Raw genomic sequence first — 23,952 nt, forward strand, 5'->3', positions numbered from 1 at the left:
TGTTTTAAGGCATAGTATTTTGGCATTTGCAAGGATTTGCCTGGTAATGGTTGATTCCATTAAGTTAACTTGAGAACTTGCCATCATTTGCTTTTTACCTTTTCACACAGTGCAAGTGGTGGTGGCTCTTTCCTTCTCTCATAGCAGCAAGCCGATTCTGCTATTTTCTATAGCAGCATACTTCAGGAGTGGAGAGGGAGAGAGTGTGTCAATTATAAATAATTACAACTACAGTGTACAATTCTATTTGCCTGTCAGTGTTTAAGTTGACAGCACACCATTATATGTCTCAAAAAAAAGTACATAAAATCTCTACACAAAAGCAAATAAAGACATTCTTTCAAAAAGAAATAAAATAAGTGCAAACACCTAAAACAGGCAACTGAAGCAACTGTTGTAACCTGTAGAGAAACACAAAACATTTATAAAAGGACAGAATATTTTTATAAATAAAAGATAATGTTCTCTACTTCTGAAACACTGAGTAAATACAATAAACTTCTAAGTGCAGACTGTTTTTAGGGACCAAAGTACCATATTATTTGTTTAAACAAAATGCAAAAATTCCAAACACATATACAAATCACCAGATTAATTTATATGACCCCCCATATAATTTAAAAAGAAAATATTAAATTATTATTTAGTACATTTTTAGAACTACTTTATAACCAACATGATTTAAAGGGCATAGTGCAATATTTAGGTAGATGTGACACACAGTATAGATACTGTATTCTTTGCAGCTATAACTTACTACTGTTTCATATTTCATACTTAAACATCGAAATTGTTCTTCATGTTAGCTGTAAATAACAGGAAACAACACTGGCTTCTAGACACCCTGTATAGGTATAAATATCTACATTTAAGCTTTAAAAATGAAAATAAATTATAAAAAGACTTCTTTCCAATTTACAAAGTCTTCCTGCTCCTCCTACATACTGTACAATACATTCAACAAAACTCTCAGCTCTTCTGAGATTTATGAAGAAAATACTGACTCTTTACTAATAAGGAAAAAAACCTTTTTCAATGCTTTTTGTTTTTAGTACTATGCTCAAATAAATACATTTAACACTGTAGTTAATTTTATTGTTTTTGAAAAATACCAAAAATTAGTAGTGCAACTTTCTCTCCTTCTTTTCAATTTCTTTCCACTGTATTTCTTTGTAAATGGTAGCCTAAGTAAATCAGCACGTAGGCAAAAGTACTTCATAAAACCATGTGTGCTTCCCATACATAGACTAATTACAGAAATAATACATACTCATAAACCTATCTGTAACAAAACTGCAGCATCAAGAGAGTAGCAACATATATCTTCTGAAGAAAATAAGTGAGAATTTACTTTTAGGATATCCATAACATTCTAATACGGTTTTCCCCTCTTGTTCTTTAAAAACAATTTTTAAAAATCTCATCTCTTAAAAAATTAACTATGAAATTACCGACCCCTTACTTAAATGGCTGGCCTTCCTGCCTGCCCAATATGAAAAAAGATGCAAACCGTCTTAGGGCTGTATTAAAACTTTAAAAAACAATTAATTGACAAAAATTTCATTGCAACCTAATTTAGTATAGATTACAGTAAGAGTGGGGCATTTCATCAATTTTAATAACAATTACAGTATGAGAGCTCTTGAAGTGCTGCTGGTAGCTGTGTAAGTGCTCAAATATCTTCTTGCTTGTTCAGTCATGATAAGTTGGTCTTCCGTCTTCCCATAAACCACTGTTTCCCATTCACAATTTGACTATGAAGGAAATATTAATAGTGATGTGAAGATTACTAAAATAACTATCCATTTCACTTTACAATTAACTACACTTTTAAAAGTCAATTATTTCAACCGATTGGATATTTAATGATAATCACTGTAAACATGTCTTGATAATGGCATTGAGATTCTTTTTATTAAACAATGTTTTAAAAATACATACTGAAATATTTATGGTCAATTTTTTTAAGTCCATCTTTTTTTAATTTTTAATTTTAATTAATTAATTTACTTTTTAAGGTTCATCTTTTTTAACTATCTATATTGTGTATAGACCTGTGAAGTTTAAAAGTTTTCTACCCAGAACCCCCCCCCATTCAAATCAGTCTTAACACAGAAAGAAATGTCAGTCTTTATTGCTTCAAAATTTTGCAAAAAATTTAAAGAGAGGATGTAATGTCAAAAAATGAGCCAAGAATGCTTTATGTTTTGCAAATTAGGAAATATATTCATAACACAAGGTCAAGCTTGTGTTTGCTTCATTGGTTTTCTTCCCTTATTATAAAGATTACTACATTATAGGTATGACCTGCTATGTAATATATTTTCCTGAAAAGTTCTGTGTTAAACACTGGGAAATCAAACCATTTAAAGCGGATTAAGAGAATGTGCTACATGGCTCTTTGAAGGGCAGCAGCTAAGGACAGAGATGAGGTGGCCATATCTGACTGCCAAAGATGTTTTCAAGGACTGCTTAAATGTCAGGAATGCTAGTGCTGCAGTCGCTGTGGTATAAAGAAGAAAACTTCTTCCTCAATGAACTCTCAAACTAGCTGGGTTGAATTCTTAAGATAACATAGTAAAAAATTTTCCAGCCTTCATTTACAGGGACATAGTGGCTGCATAGCAACAGAAAAAAGAATTTTGTTTTAAAACTTCTGAGCCAAAAAGTTCACTGGAAACAATTATACCAACAAAATCAAGCTGAAACTGCTTCCAACCACTTACCCTTTCAAGACAGCAATTAGGGCTACACATATTTGTTATAGAAGAGATACCAGAAGGAGACTTAGATATCTTTCGTTTAAAAAATGAAATCGTGCTTAAGAAATTGCCAGAAGAGACTCTGGCTACAACTTCAATTGTTTAATTTATATGTGCCCTGATGAATGAGTCTCTCAAAAACCCAAATTTAGTTTGAGTGACAAAATAATGGTGAATGTTGTTTAGTTACTGTTATAGTCAGTTTTGAATCTAAAAAGAAAAGGTATAATTTGTGATCAGTAAGTCCAAAGTGATAACTGAGTAAACAACAACAAAAATCACTAAAAGAAACTTATAAATTCATACCTGAAGGTTCTTTTCCAATGTGACAACTTTAGGAGTGTTAGGGTTTGGTTTCTTTTTATTAAGTGTATATGTTTTGTTGGTTGAATTTATATCTTGTTTTTCAGGAGTCAAGTTGCACCTATTGTCATGTATTTCCAATAATGGTATCATTAATAAAGATGTTGTAAATATATTTTCTGACTAAGAGAGAAAAAAGAAAGAGGAAAATAACTAATTCAAAAATGGAGACAAATAGAGGGACTACTGAGTAAGTGGTGGTGGAAGCCCTGTTCATTTCCCTCCAAGAAAGCTTTTGGCTCCAACGAAATTTCTAGTAATGTAGTAAAATTAAATATTTCAGAAATTAACCAAAGATTAATATTGAAATTTAAAGTTTTGAGAACTACCATTTTTTGACATCATACATAAGAGAGCAAACTCCTCTCAAAACAAAACAAATATAAAAAGCAAGGAAGAAAATAAAATATTCTCTACTGTTAATAGTTTCTTTCTGAAGTAAGCAAAATAAATACTAAAGGAAACTCTCTATGAATCTCTAATGAACTAACCACACAATGAGTCAGAAACAAGAACCAGGACTTAAAGCAACCATCTTAACAACAATAATAACAAAATTCTTTACAAACCTGCATGTCTGAAATGTCTTCAGTCAATAGTTGAGTACCTGGCTCTTCTTTTTCCCAATTATCTAGGACTAGTGATTTTCTGACTTTCTTTACAGAAGCTGTATGCTAGAATGAATAATTTACAATAGAAACATCAGGGTAAAGTCACTTTTATTTTTAAAATGAAGACTTTTATTAACAATACTACTAAAAGATTACCTCCTGTTTGCAGCTTTTGTAAGCAGGTTCATCTTCCTCTTTGAGGAATATATCTGTTCCAGTTTCTTCTTTTAAAACTTCCCGAATATCTTCTTCCAAGAAGGCAAGTGGCTGTGACTAAATTGTTTTTAAAAGGGTTACTGAAGAGTCTTTTATAGCAATTCCCTTTCTCCCCCATATATAGAAACCCATCTTTTACACTTTTTTCATTATTGGCATAATTTTCTCCCAGTTCCTATAGATACCTAAGTTGAATGAATTAACTAATCAGTTTTATGGCAAAAATAATACTGCACATTGCAAGCACTGAATGAAGTGTGGCACTTTGTTCATTCTAGGCTTCCCACTAGGCTTCCTCCTTCTGGGGAACCTACTGTAGCTCCCACTTCAATCAGGAGCCTCAGAATTATACAGATAACAGATTATTTCCCAAATATTTTTATATAAAATTGGAAAAATAAGAAATACAGAACAAATTGGTACTACACTAGTTCTCCTTATTCTACTTTTATTGTAGTTATTATATAGTATGTAATTATTGGTTAACACGTTTCTCTTGCCACTAAATGTGCGAACTACTTAAGAGCAGTGAGCACATCTTTTTCATCTTTGTGTATTATCTCTGTACAACAAGCCTCAAACTTAGAGCTGAGACAGTGTTTGAGAAGTGGTGTGTGTATGTGTCTATATGTGTATTGGAAAGAAACTTGAGTGTGGGCTGAATAGTGAAATAATCTCAAAATATTATTTACCTAGCTTCCTATCAAATAGCTAAAGCCTACCATGTAAGTCAGAAAAAAATGGTCTGTTTGTTTTAGAAAGAGCATAGGGAGCATAGGGAGTGGGAGAGAGAACCTTAAGCAGGCTTCATGCCCAGTGCAGACCCCACTTGGGGTTCAATCTCATGATCCTGAAATTATGACCTGAGCTGAAATCAAGAGTTGGATGCCCAAATGACTCAGCTATCCAGGCACCCCCAGGAAAAATGTTTTTAATTATATCAAACACCACCTACCATAACCAAGATCTGCTTTAAAAAAAAAAAAGAAAGTAATCAAAGCACCACTAAATAAAGAACTAACTGACAGCACAGAATGACCACAGCTTATATTCCCAGTCAACAAAACTAGGGAGAATAACATTCATATATAAATGAGATTTCACAGCACTTAGAAAAACTTTAAGAATGGAAATAGAATTTTAAAAGTGCTCTCATCTACAGCCTGAGACATGCAGGAATTATGTCAGTATTTCTGTGTAATGCTCCAAGAGCTTTTGTTTTAAGGATTATATTTCACAAAGAACATAGATTAGGTACTCTTTTTTAAAATATCTATGATTTGTTTTTCCCTCATGAGAATACAAATGTCCTAGAGAAGTGCCTAAGACACAGATGAATTCATTCACTACCAAGAATTATTCTCTTAATTGTCCTAATGTGACAAAGAACTACTATATTTAATACTTTTCAGTTTGGTACTACCAAAATTTAGATTTATATTTAAAGGACTTCCAGAGTTTTTAGTCTTTTGAGTGATTTTCAGCAAATATTAGAAGAATCAATGTTTATTAAGAAAGCAACAGATACTTAAGGTATACCAGATTAAAATTCCAGAACTGCCTCTAAGAAGTGCATGTGACTCATAGTAGGACACATTAGAAAACTAAATGATTAGCATATAGTAGGTACTCAGTAAATAATAACTAGAGAAGGAACAGAAGGAACGAAAAGTCAGCTTGCTGCAAACAAATGTATGAGCATATGGATATTTTTGAAATTATATGAGCATATGGATATTTTAGAAATTGTAATTACTAAATCATTATGTTCTTTTCATCTTAAATTGCTGTTGAAAATTATCTGTTTTGGGGCGCCTGGGTAGCGCAGTCGTTAAGCGTCTGCCTTCGGCTCAGGACGTGATCCCAGCGTTCCGGGATCGAGTCCCACATCGGGCTCCTCCGCTGGGAGCCTGCTTCTTCCTCTCCCACTCCCCTGCTGTGTTCCCTCTCTCGCTGGCTGTCTCTCTGTCACATAAATAAATAAAATCTTTAAAAAAAAAAAAAAAAGAAAATGATCTGTTTTGGCAATGGATAAATTCTTCCCAAATGAGAACAAACTGACAGGGACTTCAGGTCACTTAAAACCTAATTTCTCAGGGCGCCTGGGTGGCTCAGTTGTTAAGCGTCTGCCTTCGGCTCAGGGCGTGATCCCGGTGTTCTGGGACCGAGCCCCACATCAGGCTCCTCTGCTGGGAGCCTGCCTCTTCCTCTCCCACTCCCCCTGCTTGTGTTCCCTCTCTCGCTGGCTGTCTCCCTCTCTGTCAAGTTAAAAAACAAAACAACAAAAAAACCTAATTTCTCAAGCACTATTATTAAGGTAACAATTTTTATTCAATTTATATGCTGAACAAGTGACCCTGCGGCACTGTAGAATTCTCAAATGCCTTCAAATCATTGTTTATTTGTCTAACTTCCAATTAGGCTACACACTCCTATGAAGGCAGACAACATACCTGACAGGTTCATCCCCAAAGCCTAGCCCAGTGCCTGGCATCTATTAGACACTCAATCAATACTTGTTGAATTAATGATGCATTTTAAAATGAATAGTAAAACATTGAAACAGATTAATCTAATCAGTTAATTCCATTCAATGGAATATTACACAAATATTAAAAATTATGAGATACATATATACACATTAAATTTTTAAAAAGGTTACAAGATAGTACATAAAGTATGATCTCACTTTTGTTATGTGTCTATGCACAAATAAAAGTCCAGACAGCTAAATAGAATATAATTGTTCACAGCAGTCTAAGGAGCTAGAGGACAAAAAAATTTCATCAATCCTACTATGTAACCTCTAAACCAATATTTTAAAAAGAGGAAAAAGAGAAGATCTAAGGGTGTGACATTCCTTTTAGTAGAAAACTGATTAAATCAAGTAAACTAGAATTAATGGATCTACTCAAAATATGACTAAAAATGGAACATAACTAAACTCCCCTAGAAGTGACCAATATTTTAAAAATATATTATTTCTAATGAACCTAACTTGTCAGAAATCTGTATCTGCCTAGCATTAGAATGCCCATAGTTCATCTAACATATTTCAAAGTTGACTGTATATCTGAAAGCACAGGTAACACTCCCCACCTCCATTTATGAACTACTATTGCTACCACGATTAATCATAGCAGCAACTAAGAACACACTACTTGAAACTTAGCACCAACCCCTTTATTTCTACTATTGTTTTTATCTCCAGAAATAACCCTCTGGGATGTGTTTTACAATCTCCATTGAATAGAAGAGTAAACTGAACCTTAAAAAGGTATCCTGATAAGCACTTTTCTAATAATACTTATGACCGATTATGTGTATCAAAATATTAAAATTACTTTATTCTAATGCAGGTATCTGCCACAGAAACTACTAAAAGGTGGATTTTAATATTAAGAAAAGGGTTCAACTGATGCTTTATCTGCTTTCTCTACATGACATAATATAAAAAAAGTATGAATTCAAAACAACCCAAGAAAAGGTTTATTTACAAGTAAGGAAAAGGATTCACATAACAAATTCAAATTTATAAATCAAGAAATAAAATTTTATCAATTTCAGTGAACATCTTTTCAAAATATAAAAAATCAAAGATAAAAATCAAAAAACTTTTTTATTAAAATTAGGATATTTCTTAAAAATAGAGAGTATACATACCACTATTTTAAGAGGTCCGTATTTTTTCTCCTGAGCAGCAAGCGCATTCTTAAAAGGTGTAGGAGTTCTTGGTGTGGTACCCAATATAGATCTTCTAATAGTAGGTGTTCTAAACCTAACCAATCATTTAGATATTTGTATTATAGTCAAAATCTAATTCATAAGTTAAGGAAGGCAAACCCATGATAAAAGCATACATTAAATTTTTCTTGCTTACACATGTGTTAAACATTCCACGACTATTTTAAAGTATGCCTGCCTAAACTAATTCTTATCCAATTAATCATCTTAAAATAGAAAAAGACAAATGTAGAAAAAAGCACTGAAAATGTTATTTTGCTTCATATCAAAGTTTTCCATTACACTTAGCTGGTTTTTAGTCAGTAGGAATGAAACATGAGGTTATGATTTTTTTTTTTTCAATTCTAAGTCCTCTATGAATAGGGATTAGAGTAAATGGACAAAAAGCTATTTTTTTTAAAACAAGATCATTTTTATTACTATTTTTTAAAGTAAGCTCTATGCCCAACGTGGGTCTCTTAGTGACAACCCCGAGATCAAAAGTCTCATGTTCCACTGACTGAGCCAGTCAAGCACCCCATTAATCTATTTTTAAAATTGTGCTTTCCACTTTCTCTCACACAATTATTTAATACCTACTTACCCTACATTTTCCTTTTGATCTTTGGGGGTTGTTTCCTTGTGAAGAGGAGTTGTAATGAGAACTTTCTGCCCACAAATAGGGGTTGATGTAAATGAAGGATTTTCTATATTAATTTGTTCATTTCCAGGGCATGTGTTGAAAAACTAAAAAAGAGCATTTAAAGACAATTTCTAGAATGTTAAAATCCTTACACAAATATTAAATGGATAGGATTTTCAAAGATATTTTCAAATGTAAAATATTTCTCCATTCCTTTTAGAAAAGAATTATCAATATTTCATTTACACTTCATTCCATGAAAATTAAGCTCCATGAGGGCAGGAATTTTAATGTTGTTCATCATTGCCTCCCCAGCTCTTTTAAGTGTTTAGCATGTAACAGGCATTGAAGAAATAGTTGTTTAACAAATATCTGAAAGTTACAAAACACAGTAAAACAATTTTATAACAGTATATTATCAAATAGAAATCTATGGAAACCATTAATAGCTGCTATGTTAAGTTTAACAGTTTCATACAACACTGTAACTGGAAAAAAAGTTTTATTATTTTATTAATACACAATCTTAGATACCCTTTTCTATGAGAATTCTTTGAATTCTGAAAATAATAATAATGCTTTGCTGATAATACAGCTGTCTAAAAAATTTGCCTACCTAGAATACAGCTCAGAACCTTGGAGCAGCCAGCATTGGTATCAAGAATCCATTTTCCAAACAACACAATTTACTCACTGAATCTTAACTTACATATAGTCATGAAATACTGATTGGTTTTTGTAGCCAACAGAATAGAAGTGATAGGAAGAAGTGGAAATTACTTTAAGGCTACTTATAACTGGAATGAATTCTAGCTCTATCACTCCCAACTCCTAATATCTGCCATACACTTAACCCTAAGATTAGTAGTCAAACCCTCTCAAAACCCTGCAGGGGTGCCCATCAATTATAGGATAAAATTCAAGCTCTTTACTATGGGATACAAGGTCTTTATTATCATGCCTCAACCTTCTCAGCCACTTTCCACCTTAGGATTTATATTTCGACAAAAATTGCTAGTGTTCAAAACTCCAAAAATAGAAAGTTGCTAGTGTGCCCAACCCAGTTTCACCTTCCTCAGGATGTTCTGCAACTCTGAGAGCTGGGGTGGTACTGGAAAACGCAACTACTCAAACTGTAGTGTAAATGGCACCCCCTGAAGCACAGGGGGAGTAATTTCCAGAGAACACAGTGCTTATATACTGTCAGATTCTCCTAACTTCCCAGCATCAAAATACGACTCCAATAATATCCCAGCATCTTCCAAGTTTATTTGACCATTAAATTTCTTCTTTCATGAAACTTTTTAACCTCTACCAAGACACTTTCAGCAAACATCAGCTCCATTCTCTTACTAACTGACTGTGGACAAATTGCTTAACTTCTGAATTTGTTCCACCTAATTCCTAAGGTTTTTTGGAAGACGATTAACTGAGATGCTGTAAGAACAGTGTTTAGCATACAGCCTGGAACACAGTATTCATTAAGAAAGACAGTATCATAAAATAACAGATACAGTTTGTCCTGTATCTCTTGTAAATATCTGCTGCCCCGGGATATAACTCCATAAGAAAGTGGGTATCTATTCCTGACATCCTTAGAAAACCTTCAGACACATGAAATTCTTACAGTGAGCAGTTGTCTGTGGATATAAACATAGTATCTTTTGAATGGTTAATCAGGAAACTGGATCTCAGTCTCAACTCTGCCATTAGATAACTGTGGGCAAACCATTTTACCTTTATGGGTCTATTTCCTGATGAGTCCTATAAAGATGTAGAACTACTCACCTAAACATCCCGTTTAGCTCTAAATATTTTAAGATACTATAACGCAACTACTACACATCATGAGATAGCTTCTGATCGACCAGAGCTTAGCACTCTCACGTATACATTTAAATACTTTATTCATTTTTATGTGTTATCAAAGCAACAAACAATAGTAAGGATATTAAGGATCTAATGTAATTGAGCTCACCAACATTTGGAAACAAACAAAACAATCCTCCTACCTGTGAAGGAGAAAATGGTAGTGTTTTCACCGGTGTGTGTTTTAGTGCTGTATTACCGCCATCATTGAAAGAGCCATCGCTATGTTCGCTGCTGGGAGACTGACCCACTCGCATTCTTCTCTTCTTTCTGAGTATGGTTGGTGGAGTGCTAAACTTGGCCACATTTGGGGATGTTACAGGAACAGCCTCACTGTCTGTACCATTACAACTGTTTTTTTTCCCTTCAAGTACAAGGCTGACATTAAATTGACATTCCATGGCTCCTTCATTGTGTTGAATTCTCATTAGTTTGACTGGGGTGGACTTGACAGGAGAAGCAGCAGCATCAGAAAGATCAAAACTGGTAACATCACTCCATGCTACAGGATCCTGCAATAAAATAAATCCTTAACTAAAGCTAATGCTTTAAACTAGTTAAATGTGATATCGAACACACAAAGATGACTTTCACAAATTTACTCATTTTTCTTAGGAGAAATAGGCTTTTCTTGTTCATCTTTTTCTTTTTTTTTCTTTCTTTTTTTTTTTAAGAAAGACCATTTGAGAGGAACAGATTACAGTTTTACTACAACTCCAATTTGGAACATTCTGAAATAATATTTCATCTAATTCAGTAGCTGAAGCTTACTGTCAAAGTATTTTAAGTAAAAAGGACAAATTATTTTAAGTTATTATCAAAGAATACAATTCTTCATAAAACTTCACGCTCTATTCCACATTAGAAAAATACTATCAAATTCTACATAATTTGATAATGTGTGTGGAACATCTTCAAAATGGTCATACACTTTGATCCAGAAACTCAATCTAACCTAAGGAAATAATCATAATTTTACACAAGGGTTTACAAAATATATTCTGTCATTTGTAATACTGAAAAACTGGATACCGCCTAAATGTTCAATAATAGTCACTGGGTAAATAAATTTTGTTACATTCATATGATACAGTATATGAAGTCATTAAAATTGAAGTTTTAAAAAACAGCTAAGAACAAAAACATACTCATGATATAATGTAGAAAAAAATCCACAAACATAATACATAAGAGTATCATTCAGTTTAAAAATATATGCACGTATATATGTATAGAACAGCCTGAAAGAAAATACTTCAAATTATTAACTCTGGCCTCTGGTGGATTTTTCCTCTTTACAGTTTCGTCTAGTTTCCAACTCTTTCTAATATACTTGTACAACTTGTATAATAAAAAACAAATTGTTAAATTTTATTTCTTAAAAATTTCAGACAAAGAACATACTGAGATAGATATAGATACAAGTTTTTTGTTTATTTTTCCCAAAAGCCACTGCAAAAAATAAGAATAAAATTAAGCATGACATACAAAGGAATGCATAAAATAAAACTGGTCAGTGTTCCTTAAACTAAGCTTCTGAACATGAAACCATGTAACTAAAATTGAGCTTTTGATAATCTCACAATTTCAAACTTACAGATTCAATAAGTTCTAGAGTCTCTGCAAATTCTGGGATGGTCTGTAGAGAGGACAGCACAGCATTTGCCTCTACGGCCAGGAACTTTGTGGGTGAATTCTGCTGAGCAGACAGAGTCTGATTTTCATCCATACTGTAAAACTCACTAGTGTGCTCCTCGAGGCTATTTAGAGTATTAGACATGCTATCATCCATGAGGAAACTACCAGACCAGCTAGAAAAGCTTCCAGGTTGCTAAAAGTACAAAAGAAACGTATTATTTGTCATTCTCAACCTAGGCATAAATCTGGATTTTAAGTAAGAGTTTTTTGTAGGATAACATACTTCACAACATTTCAGCTAAAAAATATAGTAGCAAATATATTGTCTTTCCTCAAAATGGATGTAAACATTTTTTTCATTAAACCTCTTGTCTCTATTTCTTTTTTCTAACTAAATTTTTTTTTTGGAAATTTATAAAGTCATGGTGAGAGAAATCTAGCACATGTATACAACATAAAGTTCAAGCTCCCAGAATCCGGTCTCTTTCTACCTTTTACTCTTCACCTCCCAACACTTTCGCTCGTAAGTCCTCCTTCCAGGGAATACCAAATACCCAACTATAGTTGTTGCAATTCCCACACAAGTTAGTCTTTTACCCTAGAGTGCCTTTGCACATACTACTGCTCCCTTTAGCTAGAATGCTCTCCAACACAGACCAGGGAAAACTTTTACTCTTCATTTAAGATACACTTCAAATATTGGAAAGTGCTCCATCTGATCATCCACTTTTACCTGTTCCACTTACAATAATGTCCTGGTTCATCCACTTTGAGAGAATATAATCATTGCCTTTCAAGACTGAGCTCAAACAGGATTTCTTCTAGGAACGCTTGTCTGACCACCTAAACCTCAGACACCTCTCTTATATGCCCCCATAAAACTTGGTGACTTATTTTATCACACTACTTCCTATTTCTTATCTGTGTCCTCATTGCAGAGTAAATCCTTTGAAGTTAGGGACTGTCATTTTTATCTCTCTGAAGAGGTACAGTGGGCAATTTACTTATCTTTTGAGCTTAGCTTCCTAGTATCTCATAATAAAAAGCAAGAAAGGAGACCTTGAAGAGTCATGGTTAACAAACAAAATGTAATTCAGAAGTTGTTAAGAGTGGATCCTGAGTTCTCATTACAAGAAAAAAAGTATTTTTTTTCCCTTTTTCTTTTCTTTTTCTGTTTTGTACCTATATTAGATGACAGATGTTAACTAAACTTATTGTGGTAATCATTTCACAATATATGTAAGTCAATTCATTATGCTGTACACCTTAAACATACAGTGCTGTATGTCCTATCTCAATAAAACTTGGGGAAAATATGTAAAGTATATAGCTCTGTCCAACAGAACTCTCAGAGGTGATGAAAATGTTCTTACATCTGATACTGCTCACTATGAGAGCCACTAGCCATATGAGCAACCAAAATGTGATTAGCATAACTGAGGAACTGAATTTTTAAATTTCACTTAAAATTAAATGGGGCTAGTAGCTACCATATTTTAGAAAGCACATTGTACTGTTTATAGGAAGTACTCAATAAATGGTACCTATTATTTAAAAAAAATGTGCTAGAGAGTCACAATAACAAAAATGTTAAGTTTCAAGTAAGCTGAAAAAAATTTCCAACATTGTTGTAAAATAAGTTCCACCTATTTTAAAGTTCCTCCAAAATAAAAGAAATTAAAGCACTTTTATTTTATTAGCATAGCCAGCTTCTGAGGTTACAATCACTTTCTGGAGATAGGTTCCAAACCATATGCATTTCAATTAAATTTGGAGGTGGGAAAAAGATTCAAAAAGGTGACTTGGCCCAGAGGAAAAGCCGCAGGGCTGCATTCAGACTCACCTGAATATAAATTTCTAACAACAAACCACCTACTTCAGGGTTAATATAAGGATTATTAAGAATACATAAAACACATCTGTAATGGTCAAACATAATGGATACTCAGTCAAATGACAATAATTATTATGAAATAATTTTTAAGAATAAATATTTTATACGTGTATGGACTCTACTCCACTGGGTGTAGCAACTTCCCCCTAGAATCTAGAATCTCCAACCAGATCTTTACGAGAGTGGATTTTAGATTAATAAGTTCTAAAAAAAAATTAATAGCTTTCTTCATTTTCATGCAAAATGCCATTTCTTTTAGAAGCTAGTTATAGCTTCCTTTTAAATTAAAAATGATAGACACTATCAAAAAAATCAAAAATGGTTTAAACATGATATAATTATCTAGAAATGTGGACTCTCTGTGACTATTTATTTCTTAATAAAACCAAAACTAATTTTAAAATAAATGCCCTTCAGGTTTTCCTATTTGGCCATGGTTTTTGCAGTTTCAAAACAAAAACTATGCTTCCTATGGCATGCATCTTGTCTGTTACAGTTAACAAATGTTGTTTTTATTAACACTGTTTTAAATGGTATAAAGACATCACCAGTTGCCTCATAACACTATTTCAAGAACTCACATTATTCTATTAAGTAATTTTGTACATTCCCAATCGCCCTAAATGGACAGTCCCCTCATTAAGCCACAAACCAAGAATAACCCTTTCCTAAATGCAAAAAAATCTCAGGATATTAAACTTAAAATTGCCATTTAAGTATAAGCTTTTCTTCTTTTAATCCACTTAACATAGCCCATCTAACTTAGCCAGAATGAATACCATTTATCATAATTTAATACTCCTAATTGTTCCCATCGACCAAATTCCAGACAGTAGTTTTTACATGTGGCAACCAAACCCAATATTCATATAAAAATTTCTTCAAAGAACATAAAATTTAAATGTTCCCTTTCCCTATATTTTTTAAGTTATTATTTTTTTCCGATTTACCAAATTTGTATTCATAATAAATAGGAAAAAATGCTCAAGGACAGAATAAAAGTAATTTTGAAACACATAAATCACTACACATCTATTAAATTCTTTATTTTTCAAACTTTTTTCTATTAAAGCCCTCATTACAAGGAATGCCTAAAATAAAAGCAGAGCCAAAAATCATAATAAAAGCAAAGCCTAATCTAAACCACACATCATTTTCACAAATACATATATATTGAAGATCATACCTTAAGTCTGCTTGACATTTACAACTCAAGACGCATCTTAATACAGAACATTGTAAAATATATTCAAAGAGTTGTATATCAAAATCAGGCAACCTGAACATTGCAAATTAGAAAATACATTTTTAGGCCACATTAAAATCTGAAGTCATCCTGAATATATTTTCCATGTATTAGTATATGAAAGTCAATGCTAATGAAAACTATAAAAGCACATAAAGGATTCTAATAAAATCTAAACACTTAAGCTTATTTCTCACCGATGAAATTCGCTTTCTTCTAACTTCATTCTCAGCTGACATAAGAAGCAACTCAAGTTCCTTTATTTTTTTTTCCTTATCAGGATCTTCATCAATGAAGGGTGGCTAAAGTAAGTTAAATAAAAGAGAAAGACACACTACTTAAACAATTGTTTTATTATACATAGTAGTGTTCTAATTTTTATCTTCTATGCAACATAAAATCTATTTTCTCCAATAAAGCTTAATACAACTAAATTCCAAATGCTCAATATCAATCTCTCCGGTGTCTAAATATTTTCAATTTAACAGAAAAGATTTGGGAAATTTGTTTTATTATTTTATTTTTTGAAGTAAGCTCTACCCCCAACGTGGGGCTCAAACTCATGACCCAGAGATCAAGTCACATGCTCTATCGACTGAGCCAGCCAGATGCCCCTAGAATTAGGAAATTCAAATGCATTAAAAAAAACTAAAAAAAATAAACAAACAAATGCATTAAAAAACTTACACTGTATCATCTATATTAATTTAGAAATTTATGTCTGGAGTCTGTTTTACTAAATCATATGTATGCACATACTATCCAATTTAAGAAAAATATGTCCAGGGGCGCCTGGGTGGCACAGCGGTTAATCGTCTGCCTTCGGCTCAGGGCGTGATCCCGGTGTTACCGGATCGAGTCCCCACATCAGGCTCTTCCGCTATGAGCCTGCTTCTTCCTCTCCCACTCCCCCTGCTTGTGTTCCCTCTCTCGCTGGCTGTCTCTCTCTGTCGAATAAATAAATAAAATCTTTAAAAAAAAAAAAAAAAAAGAAAAATATGTCCATTCACAACCTGAATTCTTTAAGTTGGAGAAATGAAAGGACCACCCTACTGGTGTTGTCAACCACCTTACATTTGTACAGATTATATTTCTCAAACCCATTTATAACCTTTCTCCTTTAGTGTTATAATACTCAGAGTAAATGAAACAGATAGTAGTGTTTTTGTCCTAGTTTTATGAATGAGGAAATACAACTATTAGACTTTCAAATATATGTTTGAAAGTGACTTTCAAATATATGTTTCCTTTGTTTTCCTATAAATAAAAAGTTACCTGAATAAATGCAGAAGAAGTCTGAACATGTTCTACACAATTGCCTTCAGGTGATACATACTGATAGCCCGGGATCTAAAAAGTAATTAAAATATTAGTATCATACATATAGCACTATATAAATTTTTAAAATCTGAGGCAAAGCATAAAAACTCTTGACAAAATATCAGCATTAAAAACTCATAAAGTATCTCTGTTAACTTTGAAAATTCATTTATATAATAGTTTCTAATAACTACATCTTGTTCTTAGAATCTACTAATGAAAAGTAACTCATAGGAAAGACCTATCTTCTCCTGGATGAAATACAAGAATTACTTAGCAAATACTTTTCAGCCAATCAGTCTAGTATCTACAATATCCACCAAATTATTTTTTTAATCTGCTGTTAGAAGGACTGCTCTATCTCTGGGAGAAGACAAAGTAATTGTGTTCTTATCTTTCAGACGAAGGGGTTGGTCCATATGAAGCACTCACAAAGACAGAGACTAAAGCAAGTTTTTCAAAATTCATACCTCCTGCTCCTACCACCACCCCATGCCAATCTCTGTGTAAAAAGATATGAAAACAGAGGCTTCTTCTATTATTTGTCTTAGAGAAAGTCAGAATCACTCATGTGCTTTTTAATACTCTGACAACAGAGTAAGAATTATTTTCTTTTTTAAAGCATCTGTAATAAGAATTGCAACTTTAGTGTGCAATGGTGGAAAGACACATGAGAAGATATTTTTAAAAACCTAAAAATATAATAAATATAAATAAGAAATTGTTTATTTTCCATGATGGCCTACCTAAATCACTATCTGATGCAGAATCACCATACATAACTACTAACATAGAACTTAACTTTCACAATACTTGATTTGTATGTTATCACTAAACTTTCAATGAATTAGAACCTTATCTTTCTCAAATTTTGCATTTAAATCTGTGACAGTACTTCAATTCATTTTTTTCTTTCAAGTCAAAATTAGAATGATTTTTTTAGTAGTTTAAGTGAGTTGAATTATGAATGCATAAATCTTTCAAGTATTATTAAAAGTGTAATAAACAATTCTTAAAGTACAAGAAATATCCTTATTTTCCAATATATTTTGATTGAGACTATTAAATACTCCCTTGACCCCAAATAATTTTTAAAACTATGTTTCTATGAGTTAAAAAAATAAATTTAAATGATAACCTTTCTAAGACAGAAGAATGTTTCAGTTTATGCTGCTGAAATCTAGGACTCTAAAGAAAAATGTAAAGAAACAGACAATAAAAACCTTAAGGTATTTGCGTATCAGCAGAAAACTATACCGTCTTCACATGTTTTCCTATTTGTAAATTAAGAGGTCATTACTTTTTTAAAATGGTTCTTTTAAATTATGTCCAAAAAATAATGTTTATTTAATGAGGTAAATTCAAATCAAATCTGTGCATACTTACCACAGATTTTTAACACCCAGACAAATTTTATCTTTTGGTAGACACTGTTATTAAGTCCTGACTTAATCTTTACATTTTATGTGACAGGAACCAAGAACTGCTCAACATGAAAAATGGTATGACAGACAGGCAGACAGAAAAATATAAAACAAACCTTATGAAAACTCCTAAACTAATTTCTTGCAGAGAAGAAAATGCACTGTAAGGAAAATAGAGCTTGCCCTATCATGAGCTTGGGGAATCTCTAATGAACCTGTCTAAACAAAGACTAACATCACTTAGTTGGTTACTATGGAGAAAAGCAAAGTTGAGTGCCATCAAAGAACCAAGTTGAGTGCCATCAAAGAACCAATTAATTATCTACCACACCTCCCAAAATGATGAATGGATTTTGACTATTTTCTTCTTAAAACCATTTTATACACACTTACCTCTTAGAGATAAGCACTACTACAATTACACAAAATATTTTTAAAAGGAAACTACAATGGATGTTAAAGCACAGATGACCATAAGCTTTGAATCATAAATGAAGATTCAAAGAATGATAGCATTAGGAAACGTACATACTAAGTTTCTTAACTAGATAATATAAAAATTACATATAAAAGGAAACATTTTAATGAGTTTGTTTCCAAAATATTTATCAATCAAAATAAGTAGAGATAAACTTCCACTAATGGTTTAACAGCTAGTTATGGCAATTTTTTTTTCAGTTTGGAAATTTAAATGTCTATTCCCCTTAATATATGTTGTATCTGTCGTATTAAGAAACCAAACATCCTCCCGTATAACAACTAAAGAAATCTTTTAAATAATAAAGGTATTAAAAATATGTGCCTGAACAGGTATGTAAAACTGATTCTGGGTTTGCAAATGGTCCATAGTCGCACAAGGTTTGTGTTGAAGTTTAGATGAGGATCGTTCTGATTTTATTCCATCTTGTAAGTAGCCCTCCTGTTCCACTTTTCTTCTCATGGTAGAATTCCAGTGATTTTTGATAGAATTATCAGTCCTAAGAAATGAAAGTGTATAATTTAAAAAGAAAAAGAGGATTCCACAAATTTAACACTGTATAAAGTGTATAAAGTGCTCAAAAAATTTTTTACAAATAATGATACTAGATACTTTCTCAATTCAAAGATAAACTGTCTGTCAGTCCGACACAGTTCTAAACAGTGGAGATATAGCAGTGATGAGAAAGTCCCTGCTGTCATGAGGCTTACATTCTCATTGAAAGTGTGGCAAAATGGAAGGAGGGAATAGAAAAACAAAAAATTAAATAAGAAAAAAACACATCAGCACAAACTGAATTCAACAATACATAAAAAGATCATATACCATGATCAATTGGGATTTATTCTTAGGATACAAGGATGGTTCAATATCTACAAAATCAATCAACACCATATTATCAAAATAAAGGATAAAAATTATATCATCTCAATACATGCAGAAAAAGTATTTGATAAAATTCAACATCCATTTATGATAAAAACTCTCAACAAAGTGGGTACGGAGGAAACATATCTCAACATAATAAAGGCCATACATGACAAACCCACAGCTAACATCATACTCTATGGTGAAAAGCTGAAAGCTCTTCCTCTAAGGTCAGGAACAAGACAAGGATGCCCATTCTTGCCACTTTTATTCAACATAGTTTTGGAAGTCCTGGCCACAGCAATCAGACAAGAAAAATAAATAAAAGGCATCCAAATTTGAAAAGAAGTAAAACTGTCACTATTTGCTGATGACATAACTATATATAAAAAAACCCCTAAAGAATCTACCAAAACCATTAGAATAAGTGAATTCAGTGAAGTTGCAGGATACAAAATCAGTATACAGAAATCTGTTGTGTTTCTAATACCCTAATAACAAACTATCAAAAAGAAATTAAGAAAACAATACCATTCACAATTGCATCAAATAGAATATAACACCTAGGAATAAATTTATCAAGGAGGTGAAAGACCTGTACTCTGAAAACTGTAAGACACTGATGAAAGAAACTTAAGACGGCACAAATAAATGGAAAGATATACTATGCTTATAGACTGGAAGAATTATTAAAATGTTCATACTACAAAAAGCAATCTACAGATTCAATACAATCTCTACCAAATACCAATGGTATTTTTCATAGAGCTAGAACAAATAATCCTAAAATTTGTACAGACCCACAAAAGGCCCCGATTAACCAAAGCAATCTTGGGAGAGAAGAACAAAGCTGGAAGTATCACACTCCCAGATTTCAAGCTATACAACAAAATGATAGTAATCGAAACCGTATGGTAATGACACAAAACAGAAACATAGATCAAAGGATTGGAATAGAGTCCAGAAATAAACCCATGCTTATACAGTCAATTAATCTTCAACAAATGAGGCAAGAACATGCAATGAGGAAAAGACAGTCTTATCAATAAATGGTGCTGGGAAAACAGGACAGCTACATGGAAGGATGAAACTGGACCACTTTCTTATACAATATACAAAAATAAATTCAAAATAGATTAAAGACTTAAATATAAGACTAGAAACCACAAAACTACTCAAAGAAAACACGCAGTTAGGTCTTGGACATTGGTCTAAGCAGTATTTTCCTGACTCTGTCAGATGAGGGCAACAAAAACAAAAAGCACTCTATCAAACTAAAAAGCTTTTACACAGTGAAGAAAACCATCCATAAAACAAAAAGGCAACCTACTGAATGGGAGGAGATATTTGCAAATGATATAACTAACAGGGGGTTAACATCTATATAAAGAACTCCTACAACTCAATATAAAAAAAATTTTTTAAATGGGGAGAGAACATGAAGAGACATTTCTCCAAAGAAGGCATACAAATGGCTAATAGACTTAAAAAGATGCTCACTAATCATCAGGGAAATGCAAATCAAAACCACAATGCCCTATCACCTCATGCAGGTCAGAACGGCTTCTATCAAAAAAGACAAGAAAAAACAAGCGTTGGCAGGGATGTAGAGAAAAAAGAACCCTCATGAACTTTCGGTGGGAATGCAAAAAGTTACAGCCACCATGGAAAACGGTATGAAGTTTCCTCAAAAAATTAAAACTACCGGGGCGCCTGGGTGGCACAGTGGTTAAGCGTCTGCCTTCGGCTCAGGGCGTGATGCCGGCGTTATGGGATCGAGCCCCACATCAGGCTCCTCTGCTATGAACCTGCTTCTTCCTCTCCCACTCCCCCCTGCTTGTGTTCCGTCTCTCGCTGGCTGTCTCTATCCTGTCGAATAAATAAATAAAATCTTAAAAAAAAAAAAAAATTAAAACTACCATATGATCCAGTAATTCCATTTCTGGGAATTTATCTAAAAAGAAAACCTCAAAAACGCTAATACAAAGATATACGCACACCCATGTTCACTGCAGCATTATTTACAGCCAAATATGGAACCAACCCAAGTGGCCACTGATAGATGAATAGAAAAAGATGTGGTATATGCATACAATTGAACATTACTCAGCCATAAAAAAGAATGAAATCTTGTCATTTACAACAACATAGATGGACCTAGATGGTATCATGCTAAGTGAAAAAAGTCAGACAAAGATATATACCATAGGATTTCACTTATCTGTGGAATCTAAAAAACAAAACAGAATAGAATGACTCATGGATACCAAGAACAATGTGGTGGTTGCCAGAGGGGAGGGAGGTTGAGGGGTGGGCAAAATAGAGGAAGGAGATTAAAAGTACAAACTCCCAGCTATAAAATAAATAAGACGTGGGGATACAATGTACAGCACAGGGAATATAGTTAATAATATGTAATAATTTTGTATGGTAACAGACAGTAGCGAGATTAAGCTTGGTGATCACTTAAAAATTTATATGTTAAATCGCCATGTTGTATACCTGAAAATAATATAGTATTACATATCAAAAACACTTTGATTGGAAAAAAGCAAAGAAAAGCATCAGTGCTATGCAGATCATTAAAGTAGGATAAGAAAAATAAGTAACTAGGGTAATTTGATAGGTGGTGCAGGAAGGCCTCTGTAGGTAACAGTAAGCTAAGACTGAATGGCAACAATGAACCTGCCATACAAGAAGACAGAAAAAGAGCATTCCAGATAAAGAGAATAGAAAGGGCAAAGGCCTAAAAGCCAGGAACAAACATGGTCAAGAAAAGCAAATCACAAGTTAGAGAATCCCAATATTTTTTCACTAATTAGAATACCTATGTTGGAAAGAGTTCACTGGCTCCCTTTTTACCTAAAGTTCCCTTTATAAAAATGGAAACCTTCCACCCACAGTTAGTTGTAGTATAAATTCCATCCTTCATAAAATATACAAACATTTACTGAGAACTGACTACCTACATAAAATGTTACAGCACTTTATATTAAGGCTAGCTTCAATGGACAGTAAAAAGATATATAAAAGACCTAAAACATGAGAAGTTCCTAAACCTGGTTCAGTAACCTGCATAAAAAAACACAAAGCTTTAACTTCCTTACCTTTATAAAAAAAGATAGCATTGTTTGCTTTGCATATTTCATTAGTATATGAAAATTAAGTATATAGGTAAAAGCATTTTATAAACTATGAAATACCATACAGAGACTACAGAAATAAAAAAACATGCATACTTTCTGAGTGAGGTATGGATTTTCCCAAGGTTGCTGGTCTACTGTACTACAATCAGGAAAAATTTGAACCAGTGCAAGGTATAGTATACTTATAGTATACTTATAGTATGCAGGAGCATAACACTTCCCCTGAGGGAAATTCTGTATTTTAGCCACCTGGATATATACACTACTCCCATGATTTGAATCATACCATAATTAAGAACTGAATTTTCTCTAATGAACTTCCGTAGTTTATTTCAGCCAATGTATTTGCTATTCTCTGGTCTTGTGGATAGAATCCAAGATGAAAGAAATCTCTTCAATTTTGATTCCATTCCAACCAGGTTTGTACAAAGAAGGTCTGTCTGACTGGCATTGACATGTAAACAATCTGGGGAGTATATTAACCATTCACGTAATCTAAAGGCCTATCATTTTACTGCACAAATTACTGCTATAAAATATTTCATTAAAAAGTAATTCTATCCCTTACACAAAATTTATTACAAATAGGCCCAAAGGATTGTCTGTCTAAATTTCAATTATAAATAGAAATCATGGGGATACTTGCAAACATATTTAATAGCAACTTCATAAAGATCAAGTTTAAGTACAGGAAAATGTATATATGTTTATATAGGCACCTTCCAGGAAGTAGTTTGGCAATTTCTGCCCAACGATTTCCCAACCGCTTATGTGCTTCATAGATGATCCTGTCCTCCTCTTCTGTCCAGGAAGATTTCTTTACCTCAGGATTCAGATGATTATGCCATCTTTCTCTACACTGCTTGCCTATTCTTCCTTTCAAATGTTTTGCAATTAAAGACCATCTTTTTGGCCCATATTTCTGAACTAATTCAATAACCTAAGAAACAGAAAAACAAAGTTTAAAAAAGCATTATCTTTTTAAAAATAAGTAACTCATGGGGATGTAATGTACAACATGGCGACTATAGTTGACAATACTGTAATGCACATCTGAAAGCTGCTAGAGAGATCTTAAAAATTCTCATCACAGGAAAAAAAAGTTTTTGCACCTATATATGGTGACAGATGTTAACCAGACTCATTGTGATCATTTAGCAATATATACAAATAGCAAGTCATTATGTGGTACACCTGAAACTAATAGTGTTACATGTCAATTATACCTCAATTAAAAAAAGCATTACCTTGACAGAATTTTAAAACATAACTCAAGAATACTATTTTTAATGCATTAAATCCAAACCACAACAATTTTACTAGTACTCATTCATCATTTGCCAAGTACAAAAGTACAAACTTATCTAAAATACAAGGTGCTAATTAAAGTGAATTGTAAATTAAATTGTTTTCGTTGAAAATTAATTTAAAATAACAGTAAAGATATTGAGACTTAGAGATTTTCTACTCTTGTATCCTTTAAAAAAAAAAGCTTCAGCTGAAAGCCAAATAAATCAGTTTGAAAGCAGGAAAGATCTACAAATTTATTTTCTCATTTCTTCCTTTCTCACATTAAAACCTATCACTGGTCATCAGGTAAACCAGATCAGTTCTGAGCCTAGTGAACTTTTTTTTTTTTTTTTTTTTTGGCATGGGAAGAAACATGCTCTAATTCCCCAGCTACATTAACGTTTCTGCCATAAAGAACATGAAATAAAGGGCAATTCCTAGTGGAGGGCAGCAATATTCCTA

At 32.8% G+C, this 23,952-nt stretch overlaps 1 protein-coding gene across 1 annotated transcript in view; it reads right to left on the reverse strand.

The window, feature by feature from the left end:
* Window positions 1-1,062: 1,062 nt before the first annotated feature.
* The window catches only part of MYBL1 (MYB proto-oncogene like 1), a 36,567-nt gene continuing 13,677 nt past the window's right edge, over window positions 1,063-23,952 (reverse strand). The window contains exons 5-16 of the mRNA XM_008706740.2: window positions 22,920-23,140; window positions 18,512-18,686; window positions 16,241-16,315; window positions 15,163-15,267; window positions 11,785-12,018; window positions 10,331-10,699; window positions 8,280-8,422; window positions 7,616-7,730; window positions 3,893-4,009; window positions 3,695-3,799; window positions 3,069-3,248; window positions 1,063-1,754 (exon numbers count right to left, since the gene is read on the reverse strand). Of these exons, the coding sequence (XP_008704962.1) occupies window positions 1,626-1,754; window positions 3,069-3,248; window positions 3,695-3,799; window positions 3,893-4,009; window positions 7,616-7,730; window positions 8,280-8,422; window positions 10,331-10,699; window positions 11,785-12,018; window positions 15,163-15,267; window positions 16,241-16,315; window positions 18,512-18,686; window positions 22,920-23,140 (1,968 nt within the window). The 3' untranslated portion in view covers window positions 1,063-1,625. The remainder of the gene's footprint in view (window positions 1,755-3,068; window positions 3,249-3,694; window positions 3,800-3,892; window positions 4,010-7,615; window positions 7,731-8,279; window positions 8,423-10,330; window positions 10,700-11,784; window positions 12,019-15,162; window positions 15,268-16,240; window positions 16,316-18,511; window positions 18,687-22,919; window positions 23,141-23,952) is intronic.

Source organism: Ursus maritimus, unplaced genomic scaffold (assembly GCF_017311325.1).
Source record: "Ursus maritimus isolate PB19 unplaced genomic scaffold, ASM1731132v1 scaffold_9, whole genome shotgun sequence".
Lineage (NCBI taxonomy): Eukaryota > Metazoa > Chordata > Mammalia > Carnivora > Ursidae > Ursus > Ursus maritimus.